The sequence below is a fragment of the Athene noctua genome, chromosome 5 (assembly GCF_965140245.1).
Source record: "Athene noctua chromosome 5, bAthNoc1.hap1.1, whole genome shotgun sequence".
In the NCBI taxonomy this organism is placed as follows: domain Eukaryota; kingdom Metazoa; phylum Chordata; class Aves; order Strigiformes; family Strigidae; genus Athene; species Athene noctua.
The window spans coordinates 44,358,640-44,386,161 of record NC_134041.1 but is presented as its reverse complement, the minus strand read 5'-3'; the positions used below and the strand labels follow the sequence as shown (position 1 = coordinate 44,386,161).

Sequence of the window (27,522 nt, the reverse complement as noted above, 5' to 3'; positions counted from 1 at the left end):
ACGTTATAAATAAAAGGTTTTGGTTGCTGCATGCAATGCACCTCTCTCTGAGATTACTTTCCCATAGCACTGGAATAATAATGTAGCCATTTCTTGAAGTAGGAGGTCAGTTTGTAAAAAATAAATATACACACACCAAATCAGTGTCTCCTTCACCAGTCAGTCTACCACCTGGCAGGGTTCTCAAGACTCAAAATTTAAGGAAATATCACTGCAAGCTACTCAACCAGACTGCATATTATCAAATCAGAATCAACTTAAGGGCTTTTCTACATTGGGACAGCAAGAAAGTTAACAAAGGATGCGAGTCAATTCAAAACACAGATTAACTATTTCTGAATGTTGTGACTACGTCAAAACAGAATCTCAATCCAAATTAGCCTGACTTATTTCTAAATATGATTAAGGTAACTGAGAACAACAATTTTATTTAAGAATGAGAATCACTACACCTGCTGTTAAAACAGAAATAGGTAGCGTATTTTTTAATATATACCACAAGATATTTAAATCTAAATTAATTTCTAGGTATTATGCAGTCAGGGCTACAAAACTGCATCATACCTCCACATGGATGTTCAAATTCAGGTGTAGCAAAACCTTGGAGGTAGATTAAGGTACAACAAATTGTTTTACTTTTGAGACAAAAGACCTTCATGGAAGTTCCACATACCTGAAGATACAGACATCAGTTTTAATTAATCTGTCCTACTTTTCCTGAGAACTATCACATAGCAAAGCCCTAAAACAGTGGGAAGGCCAGTGAAGAGTGGCAGTCATGTATTACTGAAGAAAAGGAAATTCCAGCAGACCACAGAAAGGAAGCAAGGTATTATAAACACAGATTCCCAGCAGTGCCCGCCCCCTTATATTTCAAGGCACTTTGCTGATCAATCCTCAGTATCACCAAGAACTAAAAACCAAGAATGACCATCTGTTGCAAATGAAGAACAAATTCTCTGTTTCTCTTCTTTAAATTAAGAATCCCCATCCAAATTGACTGCAGTACTAGGGAAGGTCATGGAGCAGATCATCTTGAGTGCCATTAAAAGTCATAAAATGGACAACCAGGGGATCAGGCCTAGTCATCATGAAAGGCAGGTCCTGCCTCACAAACCTGATCTCCTTCTATATGGACAAGGGAAAAGCTGTGGATATTGTCTACCTGGATTTCTGGATTTTCAAAAAGCATTCAACACAGTTCCCCATAGAATTCTCAAAGAAAAACTGGCTGCTCGTGGCCTGGATGAGTGTATGGTCTGCTAGATCAAGCACTGGATGGATGGATGGTCCCAGAGAGTGGTGGTCAGTGGAGTTAAATCCAGCTGGTGGCCAGTCACAAGTGGTGTTCCTCGGGGCTCGGTGTTGGGATCATTTCTGTTTAACGTCTTTATTGATGATCTTGATAAGGACATAGAGTGTATCATCAGTAAGTCTGCAGATGACACCAAGTTAAGCAGGAGTGTCAATCTGCATGAAGATAGAGAGGCTCTACAGAGAGACTTGGATAGATTGGATCAGTGAGCCAATGTTAATGGGATGAGCTTTAACAAGGACAAGAGCCAGGTCCTGCACTTGGGCCACAACCCCATGCATGGCTACAGCCTTGGGGAGGTGTGGCTGGAGAGCTGTCGGAAGAAAAGGATCTGGGGGTTCTAATTGACAGGCAGCTGAACATGAGCCAGCAGTGTGCCCAGGTGGCCAAGAAAGCCAATGGCATCCTGGCTTGTATTAGAAATAATGTGACCAGCAGAAGTAGGGAGGTGATAGTGCCCCTGTACTCTGCACTGGTGAGGCCACACCTGGAGTATTATGTCCAGTTTTGGGCACCTCAATATGAGAGAGATATCGAGGTGCTGGAGCGAGTGCAGAGGAGGGCAACAGAGCTGGTGAAGGTCCTGGAGAATAAACCCTATGAGGAGCGATTGAAGGAGCTTGGACTGTTTAGTCTGAGGAGAAGGCTGAGGGGAGACCTCATCACTCTCTACAACTACCTGAAAGGACATTGTAGAGAGGTTGGTGCTGTCTCTTCTCACAGGTAATTAGCGATAGAACAAGAGGGAATGGCTTTAAACTGCAACAGGGGAAGTTCAGACTGGACATTAGGAAAAAATTTTTCACAGAAAGAACGGTGAGACAGTGGAATAGGCTACCCAGGGTGGTGGCGAAGTCACCATTCCAGGATGTCTTTAAGGGTCATTTAGATGAGATGCTAGGTTTTATGGTGTAGGGGAGAACTTGTAGAGTAGGGCGGATGGTCGGACTCAATGATCCCAAGGGTCTTTTTCCAATCTGAATATTCTCTGATCTTATTTGGACACTTCCCTCCTTATAAATCACAAGGCTTAAAATCACAATTCCTGGAATTTTGTTTCAGCAGAAGTTTTGGCAGTGTAAATGTGTAATCAACTAAACAGCTTCTCTAAGTTCATGGACATGTGTCTGAAAGAGACACTCTTTACCAACACAATGAGAACATTTGCATAAATGAAGTCACAGAATAAAACTCAGATTACTGCAAGTTTCACAAACTTCCATTTTCCCCCAAATAAGAAGCGCTTGCAGCAATCTTTCTGGGTAGGCTTTACTGTCATAGCTACAATGATTGCTGTCATCTACTGGCAATAAGTTTATGCCAGCAAAAATAATAATTTAATTTGTGTAGTTTAATGACCTTCCTGAATGTCAAAATACTGAGAAAAGATCCCATCCAGAAGAAATTGCATCTGCACAGAATTTTTTCTTTTTGTCTTACATGATTCCTACACTGTTTATAGAGCCGTGATTTCCCTTCTTATGCCAGATGATTATGCTTACACATTTGCAGAGTAGACCTCTCCTTTATAAGAACTTCTGCTAATAAACTAGAAGGCTTGTAATACTATACAAGCCATTTCACGTATCACACTTGTACCATAAGTATATGATATTTTCCTAGATGTAAAAATTGCATTTCACATCACCCATTTAAATATATTTACAGTATCAGTGCATGCCAAGCCCTAATACAGCTATGAAGCTGCTGCTGATCCATGAATGGTGCCTCTTCCAAGTTAGCAGATGATTGTTTAAAAACAAAAAAGGCCCAAAGAGCAGTTCTAATAACACTGCCTTATATTTTAAAATGTGGTTTTCATCAGAAGCAATATACAATGCAGATTTTCACATATATATATATATATATACACGTACACAGAGAGAGAGAGAGATAAAACACACAAGCTTCTATTTCATCCTAACGTAACCAACCTTGAGCATTACAGAGCACATATGAAAGTACAGGACACAATGTCAGAACTACCTTTTAATTAAGTTTACTCAACACTTTGAAACATGATTAGCTGCAAATTAGAGTCTAAAAGAAAAATTAATCACAATCTTATTATGACAGCGGCTTTCTAAAGTGTTTTTCCAGACTATGTTTCTTTTACACTACTTTTCAAATAGCTTTGACCATGTTTCTTTTCATCTGTAACATGAGAAGAGCTAAGGCCTTGCCAGAATAGCACCGTTGCTTTGCTTTCTTACTTCTTCCTCTGTACAATGCATACAGATTTCTGAACACATTAGTATTTGCTCTGAAAATGCAATGTGCCTCAGTACATTTTCTCACACCACTGAAGCATATGCTTCCTCTCTGTTTCTACCATTTTTTTCTCCTCTCACATAATTCTGCCTGGCAGCATATCTGTAAGTGAAATAAGCTGACATTCCAGCCTCTGAAATGGTCCAGTCAGTACAAAAAAAATCTGGTGAATTCAGAAATTAGATTCAACTGTATAGCATCCCATAAATCTGAGGATAGGGAGAGCTAAAAAAGAAAAATGCAGCACAAGTAAAGGAGAAAATGCTAAGACAATGAGAAATACAATAAATGAAGATAAAAGACAAAATGGGCCATCAATATTTATCTACTACAAAACTAAATTTGGAACATACTTTTTTCTTCTCTCTGATATTTAGATCTTTTTTGAAGTAGGTCCCCACATACCTTCTTCTGTATGTAGATAAACAATTTTTTTCTTCCATCCTTACCTATAATCCCAAAGACTTTTTAGAACCACCTATATTTATTGTAAGCTGAAATCAGCTACACTTTAGTTGTTCCTAATCGTAACGGGAATGGTTTTGATTTCCAAACACAGCAGTCACGATGTCAGCCAACTACAATAAGTCAAAAAAGGAGTATGCAAAAAGGAAAGCAACTGAGTTTGAAAATTCCCATCTGATACAATCTTCACCTGACATTAGCAGTCCATGAAAGTTGAAACCAAGTTGTTAGAAACAGATACCTCACATCGTCACAGTCTATTTCCCTCTAAACTGCACACCACTATTTAGTGTTTCCATAACATAAAAACTTTTAATTCCTCTTACCCATATACTCAGCCCATTTACCACAGTGAGAAGCACTTCACAGCTGTCACTCAAATGCCTACCAAATGTGCCATTTTAAAAAACAATCTGAATTTCTGTTAATACTGCAATTTCACACTCTTTCAAAACCAAAATCCGCATAATCAAGAGAATAAAAGTTTTCAAATAAATATAAGAATAACTGAAATATGTTTGACATACCAAACAATTTTAAGACTACAATTAACTTCTATGAATTTTGTTCTGAAAGCCATGAGAACACTAGCTCTTACCTAAAAAGAAACACAAAGCATTACTTTGATTGGATATGAAACTCTTCACATGTACGATCTACCTCAGGAAACTATGTGGAGTTTTTGAGGGTTTTTTCTGTGTGTGTTCTGTAACAATCCCAGCTGTTCCAGTGAGATCTACTAATGGAAAATGCACTAGATAATCCAAGAGTTTTTAATTAAGATACTACTAAGCCTATATTTCCTGATTTACACTTTCAAAAGAGACAAGAACAGATAATAATATACTGACAATTTCATAAACATGACTTTGTACAGCATCATATAAACATCTGTATTTTCACTTATTTTCAAATACACAAAATACTCACTCTCCTAATGTCATCTAGTGTATTAATTTCTGGTGAAAGTCCACCATGAACACAAAGAAACTGCTGATTTAAGAGAGCAGCAAGAGGGAGACAATCGAAAGCTTCCATACAAGCATCATAGACTCTTTCTGAGTACTTTATTTTACCTGCAGGAAAAAGAATATAAAACATTAAGAATCCATGTTAGATAGAAGAAGCAAGTAGATCTAGTAGATCATAATTAGAAGAGCAAATCTGAAATTGAATGCTTAAAAAACCCCAAATAAATAATTATTTTGGGGCTTAAATGAGCATTTCTAAACACCACAACAAGAAGCACATTTCTAAGATATACTCTCTTCCAGAACTACAAGCTTTTTTCATTTCTTCTTATCTCGTGTGGAGAAACTATTTTGTTTTTTTCAAAAATCACAGAATTATTTTGCATTATACAATTATATAGCATACTTCAGTATAAAATGCTACTGAAAAGTCTATGATTTCCCATTTACAGTGAAAAGCTAAGAACTGCTTATAGATCACATCACTTTTACACATCAAAGAGGATTTTACCAGGGCAAATGATCCATTTATCACTGGATCAATACTTACACAAGTCTCCAAATGGAGGAGCTGGTTCATCATCGAGAGGTATCTTACTAGAATAGTTGAAATCAATACCCAAATGGAAAAATTACTCAGCAGCAGGGTTTTCTTGCTAGCTTCACAATGCTGCTCAGCAAGTTACTTTGCACTCCCAGTTATAGCCAAGACAGCAAAGTAATGTTCCTCTCTCCAGGACTCATATGTCAACATTTACTCCGTAACATATCTTTACAGACAGCAGTTTTCTACATAACTTGCCCTCCAACGCCACACTTAACTGCAAGCAATTCTACAGAAGTCAATGCAGTCTCCAAATGTTTGCAAGACCTTAAGTAAACTAACAGACAAACATCTCTCATGCAAAATGACAGACTGTAGATCAGCATGTTGGAAGTAATTTTACTTCCAACGATTTTACTAATTTTACATTCTTAGACAGTACTTACATTCTTGCTTAAAGGTAAAATACTCTGTTAGGTGTCTGCATTCATGGTTGCCTCTCAAAAGAAATAATGTGCTTGGGTAGAGAATTTTCAGGACCCATAAGTACAGCACACACTGTTGAAAAACAAAGATATCCAGTAAAATATAGTAGTTTATAAGAACTTTAAAAATTATTACTGAAAAACATTGAGTAAGAATGTTAACAGCTTCAAAAGCAAGTACAGCTTAATGTGCCATTTTAAAATACAGCACCGATTCCCTGAGTCCCATTCTGGTCATGAGTTATACAAATTGCTTAATACCTAAGAACAGCTACACAGAATGCTGAAAATATATTTACTGGACACTCAATAATAAAACAGACTCAGCAGAATTATACTGCAGAACGCTTTCATCTAGACAAATAATATATGTGTTTGTGCCTAAAATCTGATTTTATAATATGATTCTAAACACTGGCATAAGAAGGAAAGCAGATATTTATTAATAGAGATTGAAGAAAAAACCCCACAAAACTATTTACATTAAAGTCAGATATATCATTTGAAGACCTGGGGAAAGTTGGTTGTTTATTCACTGTTCAAGCATCATATTCAAAGAATTACAGTAAGTTTCCATATATCATTATTATTGCAACATCAGCAGCAAACAGAGTTGAGGATAGAGCTACAGAACACACACAATTTTTTCAGTTCAGAGTCCATCACCACCCAGCAATCTTGAATACCCAAAATTTATTTCTTAAATTTCAAATCTGATTCTTGTGTTTTTAACTGAGTACAGGAATCTTAAAACCATGGAAGTTTTGGATTACATTGAAGTCACCTGCAAGTTGTTATTATTGTTCTTAATCAATGTGAATACCCTGAAGCTACCGTTTTTCAGTTTTTCTGCGTAGAACAGTAAGAACACGAAGGAAGAAAGAAAACAAAGGAACACTTTAAAAAAGACAGCAAACATGGAGAAATACATCAAAGACTTCTATTATGAAGTTTAGCTAAACTAATTACTGAATTTTTCTTATCTTCTTAGTAAAAATATGCAAACCAGTAATTTTTCTAATGATACTATTTGATTCCCAATGTTTCTGTAACTCTAAAATAACCTGATATATTGCAAAGTTCGCAGACGCTTTAAAACTGTTTCCCAGCAGAGAGCTTAATCAGTTTCTTACAAAACAACAGCTTATCATCAAATGAATACATGAATTAGTTTGGCAAATTCTACAATTGTGAACTGTTTTAGTTAAGTCAGTTTGGATGAAAAATTTATACAAGCTGGCAACCTTGAAAACATTTAATAGAAAAGTGGCAACATAGTGCCTTCTTTTCAGTGAATGGATACTACATTTGATTAAATTGCTGAGATTTACATGTTCTTAAGCATGAAACATATTACCTATTAAGTAAAAAAATTTCTTTTTTTTTCACCTTTCCTGTGCTGGTATTTTTATTTTCTATTATCAAACACAGACAGGGTAATGTCAGAGTTCTCTATGTTCTGTTACTTCCCATACAGAAAAGAAGAATTTGCACACACTTATGTGAAGGGCTCCATCTTGATCCCAGCAGTTTGTTATATACAATCACAATAGCATGTAATTATCTTTCCTATTAGATGATGACATTTTTTAATTGGAAATGGTTTACTACTAAAATATCAATGCAATTAAAGATGCTTCAGGACAGACTGATTAAGAATTTAGTAGTGACAAATGGAATTTCACTGTTTGCACATTTTTTAAAAATTTCACCTTCACTTTTCTCTGAAGTCAAATATTTTACAAAAGTATATTAGATTTCTGATCACTAAGAAAGGCTTCAAATTAACCATATATGAAAACTCCTGGAGGTCAACTTAAACTTCCTAAATTTTAATTAATGCAAAAACTTAAGTAGGAAATTTTTTTTAAGAACAAATGTCTGATTTTCATGAACTTTTTTCTTTCTCAATAGAACCACAAAGCATAGCCCCACCTTCATGCCCTTGCATCAGTTCAACTTTATTCAGATAATCTGCCACGTACTTCACTGATGTTCCAACAGCCACTCAGAGTACAAGAGAGCATATTATCTCAAAGAAGAAAGACGAACCTTTTAAGAACCTCGGAGTGGTTTTCAAGAACATATTTAGCATATCTTTACATATTCCACAAATATATTTAGCATGCCAGATATCATATTAAAAATTAAATTAAAATCATATGAGGAAAAAGATTTGAGCCTGTTCTTATTAATATATTCAAGAATGTCCATTATTTAGAAGGTTTTTTTAAGAGTAATGGTTGAAAAGCTTTCATACCATGCTTTGATATATTAACATACGGTGCTGCTATGTAAATGTCCTTTTCAAGGACAATTACATTATTTGCAATCATCAAGAACAGACCAAGAAGACTGAATTAATGAAGAGGGAATGCCTGTTGCACTTTTTCCTTACAAATGACTTTGACGCAATCACTCTTGCTGCATCTCCTGTTCGTCTACCATCCCTAACAACCCCAAAAGGCATTGTGTATGCCCTTTACAGTATGTACCCACACATGTTATTAGAACAGTGTGAGTTTAACGCAGAAACGAAGTATCATACACCATGACTTTCAAAATACTATTTCAAATGGTATGCCATTCTATCAGATTTGGTATCTATAAAGAGATCCCAAGCTGAGGCATTTCCCAAGCTGGCTCCAGAGGAATAGTTACCTTAACAATCATAGCTCTGAAACTAATTCATATGAATAAGTGAGTATCTCTGGAATGTAGCATACTGAATAAACATGCTGAAAATGAAAAAAAATATTTGAATTCAAAATACCTGAAAAATTAATAGCAGAAACACACGTCATCCTTAGGGAATATCTGTAATCACCCTCAGAATTTTAGTAAAGAAAAATATTATTTAAAAACATTTGATTACATAATAAAATGAATCTATACAGATAAGCAGCCATAATAAATTAAAAGACCTTGCAGTCATGACTCACCTGTTCTCCAGAAACATAAAAACACACCCTCCTGAATATTACCAGAGAAGCAGAATTATGTAAAATAATACTATAGAATTCAACTTTTAAAAAACTAATTAAAGAAAGAGGAGGAAAATGTTATAAAGTCTGGTGTTTTCAACAGGACACTCCAAACAGCTGGTCAGTATCCTCCTGTAAGCAGGCATTTGTCATAGCAAGAAGCACAGCAAGGAAGAATACATTTACATGTTAAAGCATACCTAAAATTTCATTTGAAAACCTCCATGAAAGTGTGCTTATAGAAAAATTTAGGACAAAACAGATTAATATATTCAGTTACCTCTATACTAAAATAACCTCTGTCTACATAGTCACCGAGGAAGAGGTATCTTGTGTTAGCAGGTGATCCTCCCACTTCAAACAGCTTCATTAGATCAAAGAACTGGCCATGAATATCACCACACACTGCAAGCAAAAATTTTGTTCAAATTAATTTTAAAAAAATCTAACAGAAAAGCTACTAAGTTATAGTTAAGTAAACAGCCACAAAGTACTTGCAATTAAGAGGAAAGGCAGCTATAACGCAGGAATAACAGAAAGTTTTGAAGCTTCCCCCTTTGCTTTTCAGTAAGATGCTGTCCTCACTACATGTGGTGACACTGATGATAGCCCTATTTGAGTCTAGCAGATTGGGGAATATTCTGCAAACAAAGTTAATGCACTGAGCAACGAGGTCTTGAAAGTTGTCAGCAGCTCTTTAATGTCCTCCCCAACCCTTTAGGTATCTTTGCAAATTCTCCTTGGTATGCATATTTGAAAATGCCTGCTGCTTTGCAACAATTTGCTATGTCCATGTGGGATTGAAAAAAGCAGGGAATATGCTTTTGTTTCTGTGTCAGACTAACATACCTTTCAATATCATCATATCTTCTCTTTGCTCAGTTACTTTTCTCCTTCAAATAACCACGTTCACTATTTCAACAGTGGATTTTTCTTGTGTTTTTAGAATATGAGACAGGACAAAACCAGTGGTCAGCAACCTAAGGCAGAAGTGCCAAAGATAGCAGATGGGGAGACTTTGAAGAGCATACAGCAAAGCCAGGTCATCTCACAATTTATTTAAAAAAAAAAAATAAATTAAAAATGTATGGAAGAGACAACTGCTCCTAACTCCTCATTCCCACAGGAGTTCCCAGCTCAATGGAAGTCAGGAGCTGCCTTCTTGCTTCTGCATGAGATATGGCTGATAATAATTAACAGCAATTTGAGAGAAATGTCACTGATCAACTGATGAATAGCATCTTCTGACTCCTCAGAGTTTATCAGTAAGGTTTTTTTGGGAAAAAAAGTTGTTCTAATTTTGGAAGGAAATATTGGATATAGCGCACCACACTTAAAAGGTTTTTAGTCCCTTGGAGCAGACCATTTTTCATCATGACCTACAAAATATTAGACTAAACAGAATGTGTCCTCTTTTATGTCACTTTTTTAAAGATTTCTACTCAAACACTGCAAGAACTTCCCTTTTTTTTCAGTTGCCAATACACCAGTAGCTCTGGGTAACTATCTAAATCAATGGAAATATAAAAATTTTAAACATATAGACAACACTGTAGTTTTGAGCTTTATCTGGAGCTTCAAAAGACTCTTGAGTTCGTCACTTAGTGATTTCCGTCATTACAATCATTCATTTTTTTTAAAATGTCAGTAATAATAATGCACTGTTTAAGTGTTTTCATCTACCCAATGCTAACAAATTAAAGCAAGCTGATGCCCTAAAAGCTTTTCAAACACTAATTTTATATAGGTCCATTTAGAAGAAAACAGATTCAAATGAAAGAAAATCTAATTTGAACACAAAAGTCAAATCTATTTTCATTATCATAAACAACAGATATGCAACATAAACTATTTTCTATCAGTCTGGATTGTTTATAAATAGAAGTACTAAAGGACACCAATTCCACCTTTCACCATGTCAAACAGAAATAGTAGTAGTCAACCATGAAAATACTCAAAAAACCCCTAAGAGTCAGTTTTGTATCACAGGTGATCTGGTCCTAGCACAATAAAGATTCTAAAACAATCTTTCAACACTTTCCAGTACTACTACCCTGACAAAAACATAGTTTTACATACAATTGTCAGTCTCACCTACAGAGGAACTATTTTTTCACTCAGAATTTCAGTTCAGGGTATTTGCTTAAAACCACAGCAATTAGCTTCTCTTCACATATTTAGGTTTTAGGATAATTCTGAGTTTATTTTTCTATTCCAGGTAGATGCCTTTATTCCCACTTAGAACACTGCAGGAATTAGAAATCCATAATTCACCAGCATTTAACTAGTTTCTGTTTTGTCATTTTAATACCAACTATACTATTTTTTTCAAATAGGTTTAATGCCTTCATTTTGCAAAATAACGTGCAGCCTATTTTTTCAGACCATTTGAAGTACTGTTAGGCAAATGCAGTTGTAAGGGACAATTCAGTAAGACTATACAGAAATTTTATTTTAGCAATTTTTAAGACGAACTCTACTACTGAAAAAATCTGGTATTTTTATTTGAGTCAAATAATCTAGAAATATTACCTGTAATTGGTGCTTCAACTTCTATCATAGTTTTTTCCCTCCGTAATATTGCAGCACCCTCATTGATGATTCTAAGTGCAATTTCTTCATCTACTCGACCTTCTTTTATCAAGTGGTTCTTCAAAATGTCAACCCTTGGTCTTCCATCTGTGTCAAACACTTCTTCAGACGTCAAGCGATGTGTTGGTGGAAAAGGCACAGCTAAAATTTAAAAAGAAGAAACTGTAGTCTCAACAATGCTATTTTAAAAAAATACTCCTTCTAGAATTGGATCTATCATGGAATAGCTGATATCCAAAGTAGCAAATTTGTCTTTCAATCAATCAACTCAATGACAACATTAAAAGCTCAATGGAATAGTGCTATCTGTGTATGTATTTAAAAAAATTAGCACCTATAATGTGCAAATTTGTAGAAACTATAAAACAGAGTTAGAATGCACAATAATATGTACAACATTTGGAAGAATCAAAACTGCCTTTGCAAAAAGACATAATCTCTCTCCAATATACTGTCATTCTCTGAAAGACTCAGCAAGTACTAGGGATGCAGGAGATCCACTTAATATCCACTCAGACTTAAAAAGGCATTTTAAAATAAGTCCATCATCAAAGCCTAAAAAAAAAACCCCACCCAAAACCAAACTCAAAAAGCCCAACAATAACAAAATGAACACCAAAACGAATCCAAAGCTAGCAAGAAAAGGATACAAAACCATTCAAAGGACTAGAAATGATAGCAGGTAATAGCCAACACCTGGAAAGGAAGAAGTTCACTGGAGGAGGCCCACAAGAATCTGCACTATTTAATAAATTCATAAATTACACTGAAAAGAAGGTAACTCATGGAGTGATGCAGCCTTCAGGTCACAGCAAGTATTCCAGTCAATGAAGAATAGGGCAGGCTATGAAGAGCTACAGAAGTCATCTATGCTACTGAGTGGATCAGCAAAATATGACACATTAAATATTAATAAATGTAAATTAATGAAGGAAATAAATATTTACATATAAAAATCACAGATTATAAAATTAGTGTTACTATTCAGAAGCAAGGTCTTTCCTATAGTTCTAGGAAAATATTTGATGATGTCAAGTCTAAGAAACCCAGAAAACTGAATATTAATAATTATTAGCAAATAGAAAACAAAAGAAGATAAAATTATGCCACTGATAAATCTAGTATGGAACTCCGGTTTGTCCACCTTATAAAAAAGAAAAAATAATTTAAAAAGGATTCAAGGAACGATAAAGGAAATCAAAAAGTTAGAATTATTTCTGCAACAGAAGTAACTAAGTAGACTAGGATTCTTCAGCCTAAAGCCAAAAAACTAAAGGGAACTCTAACAGAGGTCTATGATGACATTACAGAGAAGGTGAAGAGAGAGCAGCACTCACATGCTCTTGGCCCCTGAATGGCACAAAAGGGCAGGATAAACTGCCAGTTTTAAGTTCTGTCAAACCATCGACAAATCAGAAAAGAATGTAATCTTGGGAGCCTGCAACATTGCTACTGTAGGTTGAAATTCTTCCTTTGAGCTTGTTGTCATCATTTTTCTGTTGCACTGTCTCTAGAAAGATTAAAGTCAGAGTAGACGCTGTCCATATACTAGACACAACTTTAGAAAATTACTGGAAGAATTGGAGACCTTGGATCCTGGCTTCATGGGTCAAAAGCAACCATATGTAATCCATATCTTGAAGTGGAGCAAATAAGTGGTCTGAGGTTGGGGACTCAGAAACTGCCCAAATAATACATCTGACATGCAGCATCTTACATGAATTAAAAAAATGGCAGTTCAGTTACTGCACAAATGAAATAGGGATGTGGGAGGAGAGGATACATCAAAATTGCTACTGAGCAGTGCATCAAAATATCATCACACTAATGCTGGATTACAGAAAATAAAACTAATCTGAAAAAAAACACCAACCACCCCCTCCCAAAAAGCATACCACTATTGAAAGAATGAAATAAAATATAAAAGGAGCAAAACCTCATTTTTTATTTCCATTTAAATATTATTTCAATATGGGTCCTGAGTGAACTCACAGATGAAGTGGCTAAACCACCGTCCATCATATTTGAGAAGTTGTGGTAGTCTAGCGAAGTTCCTGCTGACTGGAAAAGGAGAAATCCCTATTTTTAAAAAGGAAAATAAAGAGGATCCAGGGAACTAGAGGCCTGTCAGTCTCACCTCTGTGACTGGCAAAGTCATGGAGTGGATCCTCCAGGAAACTATGCTAGGGTGTGTGGAAAATAAGAAGGTGGATGGCTTCACAAACAGCAAATTGTGCCTGACAAATTTAGTGGTCTGCTACGACAGGTTTAAAGCGTTGGGGAATAAGGGAAGAGCAACTCATGTCATCTACCTGGACTTGCGCAAAGCATTTGACACTGTCCTGCACAACATCTTTGTCTCTAAATTGGAGAGACATGGATCTGATGGGTGGATCGCTCAGTGGTTTAGTTGGCTGGACGGTCGGTCACACACAAAGAGTTGCGGTCAACGGCTCAATGACTGAACGGAGAGCAGTGACGAGTGGTATTCCTCAGGGGCTGGTGTTGGGACTGGCACTGTTTAACATCTTTGTCATTGACATGGACAGTGGGATCGAGTGCACCCTCAGCAAATGTGCCAACAACACCAAGCTGTGTGGTGCGGCCAACACGCTGGAGGGAAGGGATGTGCCATCCAGAGGGACCTGGACAGGCTGGAGAGGTGGGCCCGTGCAAACCTCATGAAGTTCAACAAGGCCAAGTGCAAGGTCCTGCACATGGGTCAGGGTATTCCCAAACACAAATACAGGCTGGGCAATAAGTGGATTGAGAGCAGCCCCGTAGAGAAGGACTTGGGAGTACTAGTGGATCGAAAACTGACTGTGAGCCAGCGATGTGCTTGCACAGCGCAGAAAGCCAACTGTATCCCGGGCTGCATTAAGAGAAGTGTGGCCAGCAGGTCGAGGGAGGGGATTCTGCCCCTCTACTCTGCTCTTGTGAGACCCCACTTAAAGTACCGTGGGCACCTTAAATAAGAAGGACATAGACCTGCTCAAGCAAATTCAGAGGAGGGCCACATAGATGATCAGGGGACTTGAGCACCTCTCTTGTGAGGACAGGCTGGGAGAGTTGGGGTTGTTCAGCCCGGAGAAGAGAAGGCTCCAGGGAGATCTTATAGCGGCTTTCCAGTACTTAAAGGGGGCTACAGGAAAGGTGGAGAGGGACTCTGTATCAAGGCGTGTAGTGATAGGCTGAGAGGTAATGGTTGTAAACTGAAAGGGGTTAGATTTAGATTAAATAGAAGGAAGAAATTCTTTACTGTGAGGATGGTGAGACACTGGAACAGGTTGGCCAAAGAGTTTGTGGCTGCCCCCTCCCTGGCAGTGTTCAAGGCCAGGCAGGATGGGGCTTTGAGCAACCTGGCCTAGTGGAAGGTGTCCCTGCCCAGGGCAGGGGGGTTGGAACTAGATGATCTTTAAGGTTCCTTCCAACCCAAACCATTCTATGATTCTGTGATGCTTAAAAAAAACAACCCTGGGAAACACACGATCCAAAGATAAGAACAACTGGTAATGTGAATCCGCTTGTAGATAATTTATATTCTATTTTCTTATTTTCCAAAATTAAACTCTACATTCCAAAAACCAATGCTTAAATACTAAAACATTCACTGACTTCATTTATATTGACTTCTAGATTATTAGCAACACATTGCTACCCTTCTTCTTTATGCAATTAATAAAAATCTATCCAGAAAACTAATGCATAAATCACATACAATATATTCACTGAAATTAAATTATACTAGAAAGTAAACTGGAGAATTGTTTATTCTTCCTCTTATAAAAGTTTTTAAGTAGGAAGAAGCTGAAAAACATGCCTTTACATTTCATATTGTAGAACAAATCCGGCACTTTATTTTTGGACATAAAGTATTTTATTAACCGAAAAGAAATGGCTTGCCTTTGCTTCCAGTCTCCTCTAGCAATGGTTCAAGTTTCATTTGGCAGTACTAACATTCCATGTAGTCCAAATTTTAATAAACTTAATGCATTTAAGAAATCGAAAGACAAAACCTTCTGTTCCATGTATAAAAATCGTTTAAGAACATAAGTCTGTCTCTGAAAAGAGAAATCCATTCTTCCACCAAGATAAATTTAACTAATTTTTAGAAGCACTTAATTATGACCAGGCGAGCATCAATTCTAGCATTCACTGTTTTTTTAATTTTACTTTCCAAAGTTCCTATTCCCTTAATGTTATTTTTTCATTATTTAGAAATTTATATTTACGTGTACATAAATTAGTTGTAGGCTATTCCTTTCCACACTTTTAAAAATACATTATTTGGGGGCCCACAACTGCCTTCAGCAGTTGAGCTTACCCTTTCATGAGAGATCAGACAATTAACAAAGTAGCTTTCTCCTGTTTTAATTACTGCAAAAGCATTAGGGATCATACCTTCCCAGAACCAAAGTCAATCACCTTTAAGACACAGTTCTGTAGGAACTGTGATTCATTAGTTCTAGTATTATTCCTAGACAATGATCTACTTGAGTGAAGGGTATTGGAGGTATTTTGGATAGATGCAGGGTGTGGTAGGGAATGGTTTTTTGAAGTAACCAGCTGTTCTTCATTCTCTTATGTGCAAATCATTATCTATTACCAATGCCTGCAGAATTCAGAAGGATGGTTTTGACCTCTTCCTTATCACAGTTCAGAAATATTTCAGAGGTTCTAAGCACATGATAGATTAAATTTTCTTCTCTTAATAAAGTGCTTATGTCCACATAATATCTTATGTGGATCAGATCAGATTTGCACAAAAATTAATTCTGTCTGTTTTAACAAACTACATCTTTGAGTTTGTCTCGCAAGTTACATTTTCTAGGAGGCTATAAAAACATGTTTTTGTCCAATGTCTGCAAAGAATTGTCTCAACCTATTTTAATTAATATACTTATAAAGATAAGATTCAAATTAAAAACTCTGTATATCCAGAGGTAACCCATAATGTCCAAAACTCACAAGTGTAATATCAGAAGTAATAAAACATCCGCAAAGTTATATTTGCCTCATGAAATAATTAAGTCTTAAAACTAGTTCCTCAAAGTTTAACAAAACCCTTCTCATACAATACATGTATCTTTCTATTGATCAATAAGGATTATTTTTAGAATAATTTTCCAGAGAAGGCAGAATAAAACATGGCTAAAGATTTTATCTGCATCACCCAGCTGAATAAAACAGTAATGCTTACTATAAAACCTGTATCTTTCCAGTTTATACTGTCTCAACAATAGTTAACACTATATTAAAGTTCATAGCTTTGAAAAATATTAGAAATAACATCTTTTAATAGGTTAAGGATTGTAATTTTTGAAGCATGTAGACAATTTCTGCAAACTAATGGGTTTAATTAAACCTTTGATGAAGTAGTAATAGAATGTTATAGCCTAAGGAAAAAGAATTGCGGCATCATGTGTTCCAAGATAGAAATATAACCTATGTTTCAAAGTCTTTGTGCATAACCTGCACTCTTGGGACTGCAACAGAATGGTAATTAAGAGGAATTGCCCTAAGGAAATAACATGGTGTTGGTCATTAAGGGATTCCCTTCTTCTGTTCCCAGCAAAGCTAAGCAATAGAAAAGCATTTAGAGATTAATCTCTAAAGCAATACACACTGCACTACAAAATAACAGACTATATCCTATTAGTAAAAGTATAGAAGTTAGTAACAAAGATAACATATCATGATTTACAGTAACAGACAAGATTTTCTAAACCAAACCATTGCTTACTAGTCAAAAATCAATCAATTTCACCTTTAAAATAGGTATGGATGATGTAATTTTAACATAGTGATTCAAAATTTTAAACAGAAATGCTAGGAAGAAAAACATCAAGTAGCTTTTGGGATTTGTTAACAAAAAGGCTTTGATGGTTTTTATTACTATTTGTACATGCATTTACAAAGAGTAAAATAATCACCTTTCCTTTATACCGTAGTACTACTAAAACAAGAGATATCAAAAGCAAAACCTCTAAACCTAGTTCTATACTGACTTTCTACAAGCATCTGGGTATATTTATACCTTACAATAAAGCATGCTAGAGAGATCCAAAAGTTAGCACCAATCTGAATGGATAAACTCACAGTACGTTGTTAAAAGGTTCAAAAGTAGAAAAGCTACACTAGCATGGCACTTTACTCAATATAATAATCCTTCTGAGGTGCAATATGGCAACTAACACAAACACGCTACTTCCAGACCCAAAGCAGATCTCACATTGTCTAGTAACTGAGTACAACAGTAGCTGCGTGTAAAAATCCTACATGTAGATAGTGTAAATTTAAACCACACTGATATATATGCCCATTTTAATAACCTTGGTAAAATCTGACTTATATCAGAGACACCTTGTTAGAACAGGCTCATGAAACAAGATGAGATCAAAGCCTCTAGACTAACAGTAGGAAAAATATCAAGGATCAACCATACAAGTACTGTACTTCCACAAGCAAAGTATTTTCTGCTCTTAAAGACCTGAAAACTTATTTAATTATTTTTCTCTGACAGTGAAAGAAAATCAAACATTTTTCCTTTATAATCAGGAGCCCATGACATGTTCCATGAACTCAGCTTTGGCTGTAAAAGCATGCTCAATGTCCCAGATTTCGTTTTAAGAGTGTTTTTGATTTCACAGATAAAATCTCAGCTCACATTACTAAGGTTACTAAACAAAGACATGGTGTGTGTAAAGAGTTTGTTGCTTTGATGGTAGGTATACAAGAAACAGCATGTAACATTTGTCTCCACTAAGTGATATCATATATCAATACAACCATGGTGTTCTGCTAAAAGGCCAGTATCCTTCATTTTGTCAGCAGGTTTATTAGCACGATAGCATAGCTGTCTGTGGCTTTTCTGTCGTTTGGTCAGGTTTTGTGGCTTTTGGTTTAATAAATGCATTGCTGTCTATGTAGTGTCACTCAGAAGAATCACCTAGCACTTCTTTCTATCTGTCCCTGGAGTTTTCACCCTTCTACCACCATCTATACAGAAGAAAGAGAGATGTAGCCTCCATGGCTGCTATGAGGACAGACTACATCCAATTATCCTTCTGAATCTGGCAGAACACATCTGAAAAGAAAGAGCATAAAGAAATCACAGATGGTCTATGACCAGCAACCTTGAAAACATTATTAGTTAAGCACAAATACAAAGCAGCATCTCGCTGAACTGGAAAGCTAAAATCATAGTTGTCAAAAGATAGGAGTTATCCTATTCATCCCAAACAAGAAAGCACAGATTCAGCAAAGTCAGTTTCTTGCGAATTATGGTACTTTTCCAAAACGCCACAAGAACTAATCCCTCCTTCAAGTTTCTTTGAATGCATGCCGCCTGCTATATCAAGAAGCATTCTAGAAGCAACGAAAAATGACCCTGTAAACCATGAAACCCTACAAAAGCTCTGCAGGCACTATTTATTTTATGCCTTGCCTACCATGTACTTGCAGTCTTAAAACAACAGAAGGGGTAATGGTTTTAAACTGAAAGGGGTTAGATTTAGATTAGACAGAAGGAAGAAATCCTTCACTGTGAGGGTGGTGAGACACTGGAACAGGTTGCCCAGAGCAGCTGTGGCTGCCCCCTCCCTGGCAGTGTTCAAGGCCAGGCTGGACGGGGCTTTGAGCAACCTGGTCCAGTGGAAGGTGTCCCTGCCCATGGCAGAGGGTTGGAGCTAGATGGTCTTTAAGGTCTCCTCCAACCCAAACCATTCTATAGTTCTGTGATCCTAAGATAAGTTTCACAGAATTTTAAATCTCAAATGAAACTACTGATACACCTAGTATGCCATGGTGCATTCACCTTTTATACTGTCTGTGTAATTTTTCAGTTAACATGAATGCTTTTGGAAGTTTCTCTCAGGAAAATACAATTGTTTGAGAAGTATTTAAAGATGCTCCTCCCATTAAAATTGCCATAGTGGGCTAGGCCAAAAGATTATTGAGTGCTTTAATGTGCTTCTGGCAATGATGGGCTCATAGATGTGTCCCTCCCCATACTCTCTGCTTTCCAAACAGGGTGGCTTTAAGAATTTCCTCTAGAATTTCATCCAGACCATCATGTTTATGATCACTGACAGAACTATTTTTCACTATTTTGTCCAGATCCTAAATAGACGCTTTTTAAGTTTCTGCCACCACTGCAACTTACTGCTATGAATTCCACAATTTTAATTACACGTTATATGAAAAAGTATTTCTCCTTTCCTTTATATTCATTTCTGGAAAATTTTGTTTAGTACTTCATTTCTCCTTTTCATAGGAAGACAAGAACTACAGTTGTTTCTTATTCAACTATTCCAAATACCACTCATGATGTAAGCACTATCTAACTCTATCCCCTACTTACCTACCCCTTTCCCAAGTCACGGATTTCTCATTTTTATTGCACCACCTTGAATGAAAGCCACTCTGTGCCTCCAAACAGATCTTTAGATAAAAAAGAAAACCAGGAAGGGGGACCAAAATTAACATGCTGCTGTTCAAGATGCACATAAAACATAAGATGCATACAATGGCATGATGGTGCATTCTCTTTTTTCTAAAGTGATCTTCTAATAATCCCTAAATTCCCATCAGCCTGTTCAACTGCCACTACACTAACATTTTCAGAATATTATCCATACAATCCCTAATGTTTCTTTCCTGAGTTCGCTGCCCTCTATGTTTAAGCAAGAATTGTTCTTTCCCTTGTAGAGCATTTATCAGAATAGCGTCTCCTGCAACTTCTTTGCCCAGGCACTCAGTCTAACTATAGTTTTCTGAAATATCTCTGGAAGTTTACTATCCTGAGTAAATGTTGTTATATGCCATTCACTCTGTTTTCTAAATAACTTATCAATACATTTGAAGGGCACAGATGACAGATGTTAACCTCTCTCAACCATGCGAGTTTATTACCTATTAACACCCTTTCTTTTCTAACTAATTTTGATTCAAAAGAGGTATTTCCTCTTTTGCTTACTTTAAAGGCTCCAATGAAGGAACCTAATGAATAGTTTTGCCTGGATCAACCAGTTCACTAGCTCCTCCAAAATATTCTAACAATTTCTCTTAATTTCCATCTATGAAAACTGTACCAACTCCTCTTTAATACTCTGTTTCCTCAGGGACATAGTCCACTCTTTCTTATAAGTGCTAAGAGTCTGCTTAAATTAAACTTACTGATCTACAGCTCTCCAGTTCGATCTAGAGTTTTTAAAAAAATACTTCTGTGCTCCATTTCTCAGACTCAGAAGATGAGTTATGCCACAGGCTATGGAAAATAAATCTGCAATTTTGTACCAAACCCCCCAAAGAATTCCTTTAGAACCAACAGACAAATATCTTCTGGTCCTGGGATACTTTTTTTGAACATTTCTTTTGTTGATATGTTCTGAAACCACTTACATTTCAATGAGACAATTCTTTGGTCCGATTCAGCAATAAGAATTGACTCGTAGGTGAAAGAGTCCTTAGCTCCTTACACAAAAAATAACACACGTAAGCAGTTGCCAGATTTTTCTGCTTTGGCCTTACCTTTCCAAGCCTCAACTGCTAATTGGCGCTACTGAAATTAAGGCGGGCTTCCATTTTGGGTCGTTTTTTTGGGTTTTGCCGTTGCTATTTTAAGATTCATTCCCTCTAACCATCCTCTCAATAAAATAATAAAAACAGTCAAACACTAACTTGTCAGAATTCAATTCCATTCCGTTGTCTCACCCCAAAAACCCCCCTGTGATTTTTCTTTTTTTTTTTTTTTTTTTTTTTTTAATTATGACCTTTTAATAGTCTCTTTACTCTGCTGCTTTTCTGGATGACTATAGGGTAATTTCTGACCAGCAGCATAAAGGCATTCTAAGTGCCTTATAGTATCTTTAAAACAGCCTTCACGCTGTCTGTAAGCATATATCCTTTTACCTGCTGGGGTTTTTTTTGTTGTTTTTTTTTTCTGTTTACCAGACTCTGAATTTTAAAGTTAAATACTGCAATTATTTCTTTTTCTCCTACATGGATATCATTGTTTAAAAGCAGCTATTAGTGTCTTAATTTAGGACCTTAATCAAGGCTATGAGTTACTTCTCTTTGGGATTCTCTGAAGAGTTGTTTCAGTGACCTACCATTTAATATCCAAAATAACTGTTTGCCAATCAGACTGTATCATGACTTATCCAAAACAAAGGAATATCGAAGCCTCCCACTTCCAGAAGAACAGACATCATCTCCAAGTTCAGCAAAAAATACCCATCAGCTCAGCATGACAAGGTCCTGTGGATTGCTTCCCAAAGCCTCGTAACACCCATAGTGAGCAAGCACAATGCCGGGTAGGATAGAGTACCTCCAAGTACAACTCTGTGGTGTAGCTACACACAGGTGGGTCAGACAAGCCCTGGTGCTTTGCCCTGAAAGACAGACAATGAAGGCTCATCCCTGCCATGCCCGGGACCACTCTATCAAACCATCTGAGCTTACAAGCCCTTTTTCCTCCCTATCAGTGAAAAACACTTTACTACAAGGTAGTAAACCAGTTGTTTCAATACAAAAGATACAGCACATGGACAAATTTAAAGTATGAAAGTCACATGCACTGAGTGGTCAAGTGCACTGACTGAAGTCAGTCAATTACCATCCAAAAAGAAAGGCAAACCCAAACTAACCAGATATGGCACTTAAGTATCAACAGCAGTTTAAAGATTTTTTTTTTTTCCTCTGTGATTTTGACAACATAATAGAGGAAAATGCTATCTACACAAGACAGTAAAACACTAAGTATCATTCTTCAAAGATGCAGAGGATGCCTTAGAAAACACTGAATCAAGACAACAGGTACATTTTCTCATCTCTATTAAAAAAAAACCCCAGTAACAAAGAAGTGCCACAAGACACCTTTTGAGAACCAAATGCCAAAACCTGACTTTAGACATTTCAATTCCATAGCTAAGCATTAATTTATAGGAAACTCTGTAAGTACAACTTACTTAGACACTTTAACTAAGTCATAAAGAGAGAAAAATTGAGCTTTTTATACACTTTAAAAGCAACCGATGACCTTTGATGAGACAATTCATACTTGGGAAGGTATGCCAGACCAATGCCGCTAGACTGCATAAACTGCCTGTTTAAAGCCATTATTAGGTGTATTATATGTATGTCTAATATGAACATTACACCTGTTAACCTTTCAGATATTTTTCTAGGTACATGCACTTTCCACTAATTGCTAAATATACAGGTCAAAATATAAAGGGGACACATCCTAATTATTATCCTACCTTATTAGAAAAGACTAGTTACTGACGATAGAATAATCTAACAATTTTTTCTTGGGTGAGCATCTCTTGCCCATTTCTGCCAATATGTATTATTAGTGGTAAAGGATTTAATTTCTCATAGCCTCTGAAATATAATGGTTTCTTCTATTTTTTCCCCTCTTCCAGTAATAGAGAGGAAGAAACAAAGTTAAAATAAAAGCAAGAGATGAAACAATGCAAATACAGCAAACACTAAGTCCTTAATTGACATTTCTTCCCCAAAAGACCTAGAATATGGAGAGCATGAAAAGCTGAAATATGGACAAATACACAGATATACCAGGTAATACCACTACATTTTTCTCTGTGGCTGTTCTCAAGGACCTGAGACATTATAAATGAAATGTCTCAGCAAGGAGAGACAGAAAGTCTGAGTGCCCCTAGGATGTTTTTTCTTGGGAACAGAACTGGCACACACAAAAGGAACATTTTCAGACCACTTTTACACCTTTTTTTTTTTCTCCTATAGTGGATCACATTAAACAAAACAAACACAAAAAAGTATTGCCATAAAAAGACACCCCAAATCTTATTCCAGTAAACTAATTCACTAATCATTATCAATAAATAAGTGGATACTTATGAAAATAGAGCAATTTCTACAGTGATGCATAAGCACTACAGAAGTTAAAAGTATAAGACGTTATGCAACCATTTGAACTCTTTTTTCAACAGTTTCAACCAGCACACCTGGTCCACACATTTCCAGTATAAAAACCTTACCCTTTTGGGTCCCCTGGTATGCAGCATTGTCTTGACTACAGCAGAGGGCCCACCTTAAGAGACTATCACCACATCTGTAATCTATTCATTGTACAATAGGTAAAGAGTACGGTGAACATTTTTTGGTATTTGAAAGGCAACACATCTGTTTGAGAACAGGGATGTGATATAGTTGCCACATTTTAACATGGTTTCAACAAACATATTTACACTGCATAGATACTCCCACTTGGCACTGACATAACCTGCTATCTTGCACCTCTAGAGTTGCTATCTGAAAAAAAGTACTTCCAGCTGCACTGCACCTAATGGGGGAGGGGGGAACCAAACCACCCTGTCCTTCATATCAAGAACAGAGACAGTTTGGCACAGCTGTCCAGGCTTATTCCAGAAGCCAATGATTCAGCACGATAGGTACGAACAGGACCGGTCAACAGAAGGAACAGAAAAACGCTGCTATATGAACACTTAACTGGTTGCAATTATGTCAGATAAAGCTATCAAAGTCTGATTACCTTTATGATAGTTCTGTATCCTACACACCTGGGTTCAAATACTGTAACCTCAGGCTGTGATCCTGTTAGAATGAAGCAAGTCTTAAGTATGATTTTAAACAACCAGGTGCACAGGTCACATCTATACAAGATGAATTATCAAGTGACTGGAAACCAGCAGGCTTTCCAGTACACTCTAAAGTATCTAACCACTTACCATTAGTTCTCTTGCATAGTTTTAAAACTTAATTTGTTACAACAAATTGCGGTAAAGGTACAAAATATCAGCAAGTCTAAACACTATACGTTAAAGCAGCGCTAATGAGTACAAGTTTCCAACAGACTAGTTTTAACATTTTCTACTTTTAGTCTTGCAATTCGTTCCAACAAATCAACAGGTTAAGCAATCCAAAATGTCTAACAATTTACTATGAGCAAAGCTTTCCAGCTTACTGGAAAACATGCCAATATCCAAAACATGCTATGGGATTCCAAGGCTCTAATTAAGACCTGCTTAAGACAAAGGCGTCCTTCTCCTTTCTTAGGACCGCCTGTCATATAAAAAATTAAACGAACAGATCTCCACCCCTTTGAACTCAGTTAAGACACTATGTTCCTAGGAATTTCACTCTTAAAAGCTAACTGCTTTGTGTACAACCATGAGTTCCAATAGCCCAGGTCTGCTATCACAAATGTCCACACTACCACCATCAAACGCAGTTCAGTATCAAAACCTTTGAGATCAAAATAAAATAATCCGTAATTTGAGTAAATTACTCAATTTACTCAAAACCTAGAAATTCTCTTAAGTGTTACCTATGCTATCCTCTTAACTGACAGTTTAGATCTAATGAATATATTTAGGATACTTTAGTTGCAGAGGATTATTCTCCCCACAAATACTAAAATGACACATTTGATGGGCTCCGGAGCAAAGGAGCTTAGTATTTTACAGCATTTTGGTCACTAGACCATCTTAGTTTCACGCAGATTTATCTACTTTAAAACGTTTTACTTGTTCTTCGGGGAAGTACAACGTTCGACTTTTAAAGGCGTCCCATGAGACTGTGCTACTGAAACAGGCTCTGAAGAAATAGATCAAGGTGATTTTTTTCCATCAGAATTGGGAACCGGAGACCAGCTGCCAAAAGAAAGGGCGGCAGCACCTTCCCACTCCCTCTTCCTCGGCGCTGTCAGCTTCTGCAATTATAAGGATCTCCTCTTCGCAGACAGAGGAAAACCCCCGCAGCGAGCCAGGCGGAAAGGGGCCGGACCCCAGGAGGGGAAGCCGGTGGCCCCCGGCCAGCAGAGCACACGCAACACTCGTGCCAACCCCGCATCTGGGCGGGATGCACCAGGGCCGCAGGCCTCGGGCACCGCTTCCACGCGCGGCACGCAGCCCCTCCGCCCCACGGGCAGCGCCGGGAGGCGGCGTGGCCCGCCCCGGGGCTCACCGCAGGCAGCGCCCTCGCCCAGCTCGGCCTCCCCGCCTACAAACCCAGGCAACCCCGCGTCCTTCCACGCCGGTGCGGGCGCCCCACGCCTCTGCGCGAAGCCGGGCAGCCCTCCCGCGGACACGCCGCTCCCGCCCCCACCCCTGGGCAGCCCGGCGCCAGGGCACCCCCCCACGCGCGGAAGCCCCCAGACACTCGGGCGGCCTCCGCCCCGCCGGGGGTCGCGGCCGCCGCCCCCGCGCCGCGCCGGACAGCCACGTTCCGCGCTCCCCCGCCGGGCCCGGGCGGCGCCAGGCCGCGGGTCAGGACGGGGACGCTCACCCTTGACGGCGCGCTCGCTGGTGGCGTGGGGCGGCAGCAGCAGCACCTTGCTCCCCTCCTTGGCGGACATCGCTGGGCGCTGCCGGGCTCCGGCGGCGGCGGCTGCTGCTGGGCGCGGCGACGCCTTAGTCCGCCGCCTCCGCCGGCGTGCTGGCGGGGAGAGGGGCGCGCGGCGGCCGGCGGCGAGGCGGGGCGGGGGCGGCTAGAGGCCCCGGGCGGCGGCGGCCCGGCGGAACATGGCGGCAGGCGCGGCTCCCAGCTCCTCGCGCAGCGAAGGGACAGTCCGCCTCGGGCCCGGCATGCACCGCGCCACCACCCCACGAGGGGACTACGGGAGCGTGGCGAAACTCCTGGCTCCGCCGCGCCGGCAGCGCGGCCGTTAGGGAGCGTGGCGAAACTCCGCTCTCCCCGGGGCGGCGCCTCCGCCGCGGGGCGCGGAGAGGGGCGGAGGCTGTGGCCCGGCGCCTCCGGGGTCTTTCTCCCCCCCGCCCCGGGGGAGGCGAGCGGGGAGCCGGAGGCGCCCCGCCGCGGCGCGCCCCCGCCCCCGGGACGGGCGGGCGTGGGGCCGAGACTGGGGGGCCACGGGCGACGAGGGGCGGCGCGGCGGGCGGCCCGGCCCCCGAGGCCCCGCGGCGGGCAATGGCCGGCGGCCACCATGGAGAGCTCCGCGGGGCCTCCCCGGCCGCTCCCCCCCCCCCCCCCGCCGCGAAGCTCCGCCGGCTGCAGCACGGGTGGGGGAGCCATTTTGTCAGGCGGCGAAGGTTGAGGGCGGTGGAGCGGCCGCCTTCCTCGGCCAGCGTGCCCGGGGCTCTTCAGCCCTCCCCGGGCACCCCCTCAGGGCGAGGGGCTGTATCCGTTCCCCTAACGGGGGCCTCTCGCCTCCACCACCTTTGGAGGAGGCCACACAGCCTCACCTCGAGGGTGAGGCCCTAGGTGCAGGGCCTGCCCAGGTAGGACAAGAGGTGGAGGAGGACGATAGAGAAGTTCCCCCTGAGGAAAAACCTGGGCATGGCTTACTGGAAGCGCCCAGCACCAGGTAATTCAGCCAAACTTCTCTGCTCCACCCTGGCAGCTGAACAACTGTGGACAAGGGAAAGGGCCAGGAGCAGGGACAGCCATGGTAGCTGCCTGGCCCAGTGCCTGACACCCCTCAAAGCTGCATGGGGAGATAATGGCACTTGCACCATGGGCCTGATCTTTGCAAATACTGTAGGCCACGGCCCTTTCACTACAGACAAACCATGTAAACTTTGTGTAGAGCAATAGGTCCAACCCTATGCAAGGCTTAAGATGGGGTTTGGCCTTGGCAGAAACATAGGTACAACTCTACTACATATAAGCTAATCTGGTCATTCTTTGTGACTACTCCCTATCAAACCAACTTTGCTGATGCAAAATGCTAAGTAGTTCTTGCTCCTCTTTGTACCAGCTGTTAATTTCACCCCTCTCCTCCTGTTTAATGTATCCTCAGTTGTACCAGTGCAGGTTAGCTGTAGGACTGCACTGCAGCTGATACCACAGCAATTAGCTAGGTTTAAAAAACAAAACCAAAGACACCCCAAAAAACTCCAAACCAAAAATCTCTGTATTTGGCATCCCT

General features: G+C 39.2%; 1 protein-coding gene across 8 annotated transcripts in view; it reads right to left on the bottom strand.

The window, feature by feature from the left end:
- Positions 1-26,407, bottom strand: part of PPP3CB (protein phosphatase 3 catalytic subunit beta) — a 46,576-nt gene extending 20,169 nt beyond the window's left edge. For 4 of the 8 annotated variants that reach the window (XM_074907271.1, XM_074907274.1, XM_074907272.1 and 1 more), the window contains exons 1-5: positions 25,923-26,403; positions 11,568-11,768; positions 9,316-9,440; positions 6,013-6,124; positions 4,982-5,127 (exon numbers count right to left, since the gene is read on the bottom strand). In XM_074907271.1, the coding sequence (XP_074763372.1) occupies positions 4,982-5,127; positions 6,013-6,124; positions 9,316-9,440; positions 11,568-11,768; positions 25,923-25,992 (654 nt within the window). In that variant the 5' untranslated portion in view covers positions 25,993-26,403. Of the gene's footprint in view, positions 1-4,981; positions 5,128-6,012; positions 6,125-9,315; positions 9,441-11,567; positions 11,769-25,922 lie in introns of all 8 variants that reach the window. The other 4 variants (XM_074907269.1, XM_074907273.1, XM_074907270.1 and 1 more) reach the window with 2 other exon arrangements.
- Positions 26,408-27,522: the final 1,115 nt, after the last annotated feature.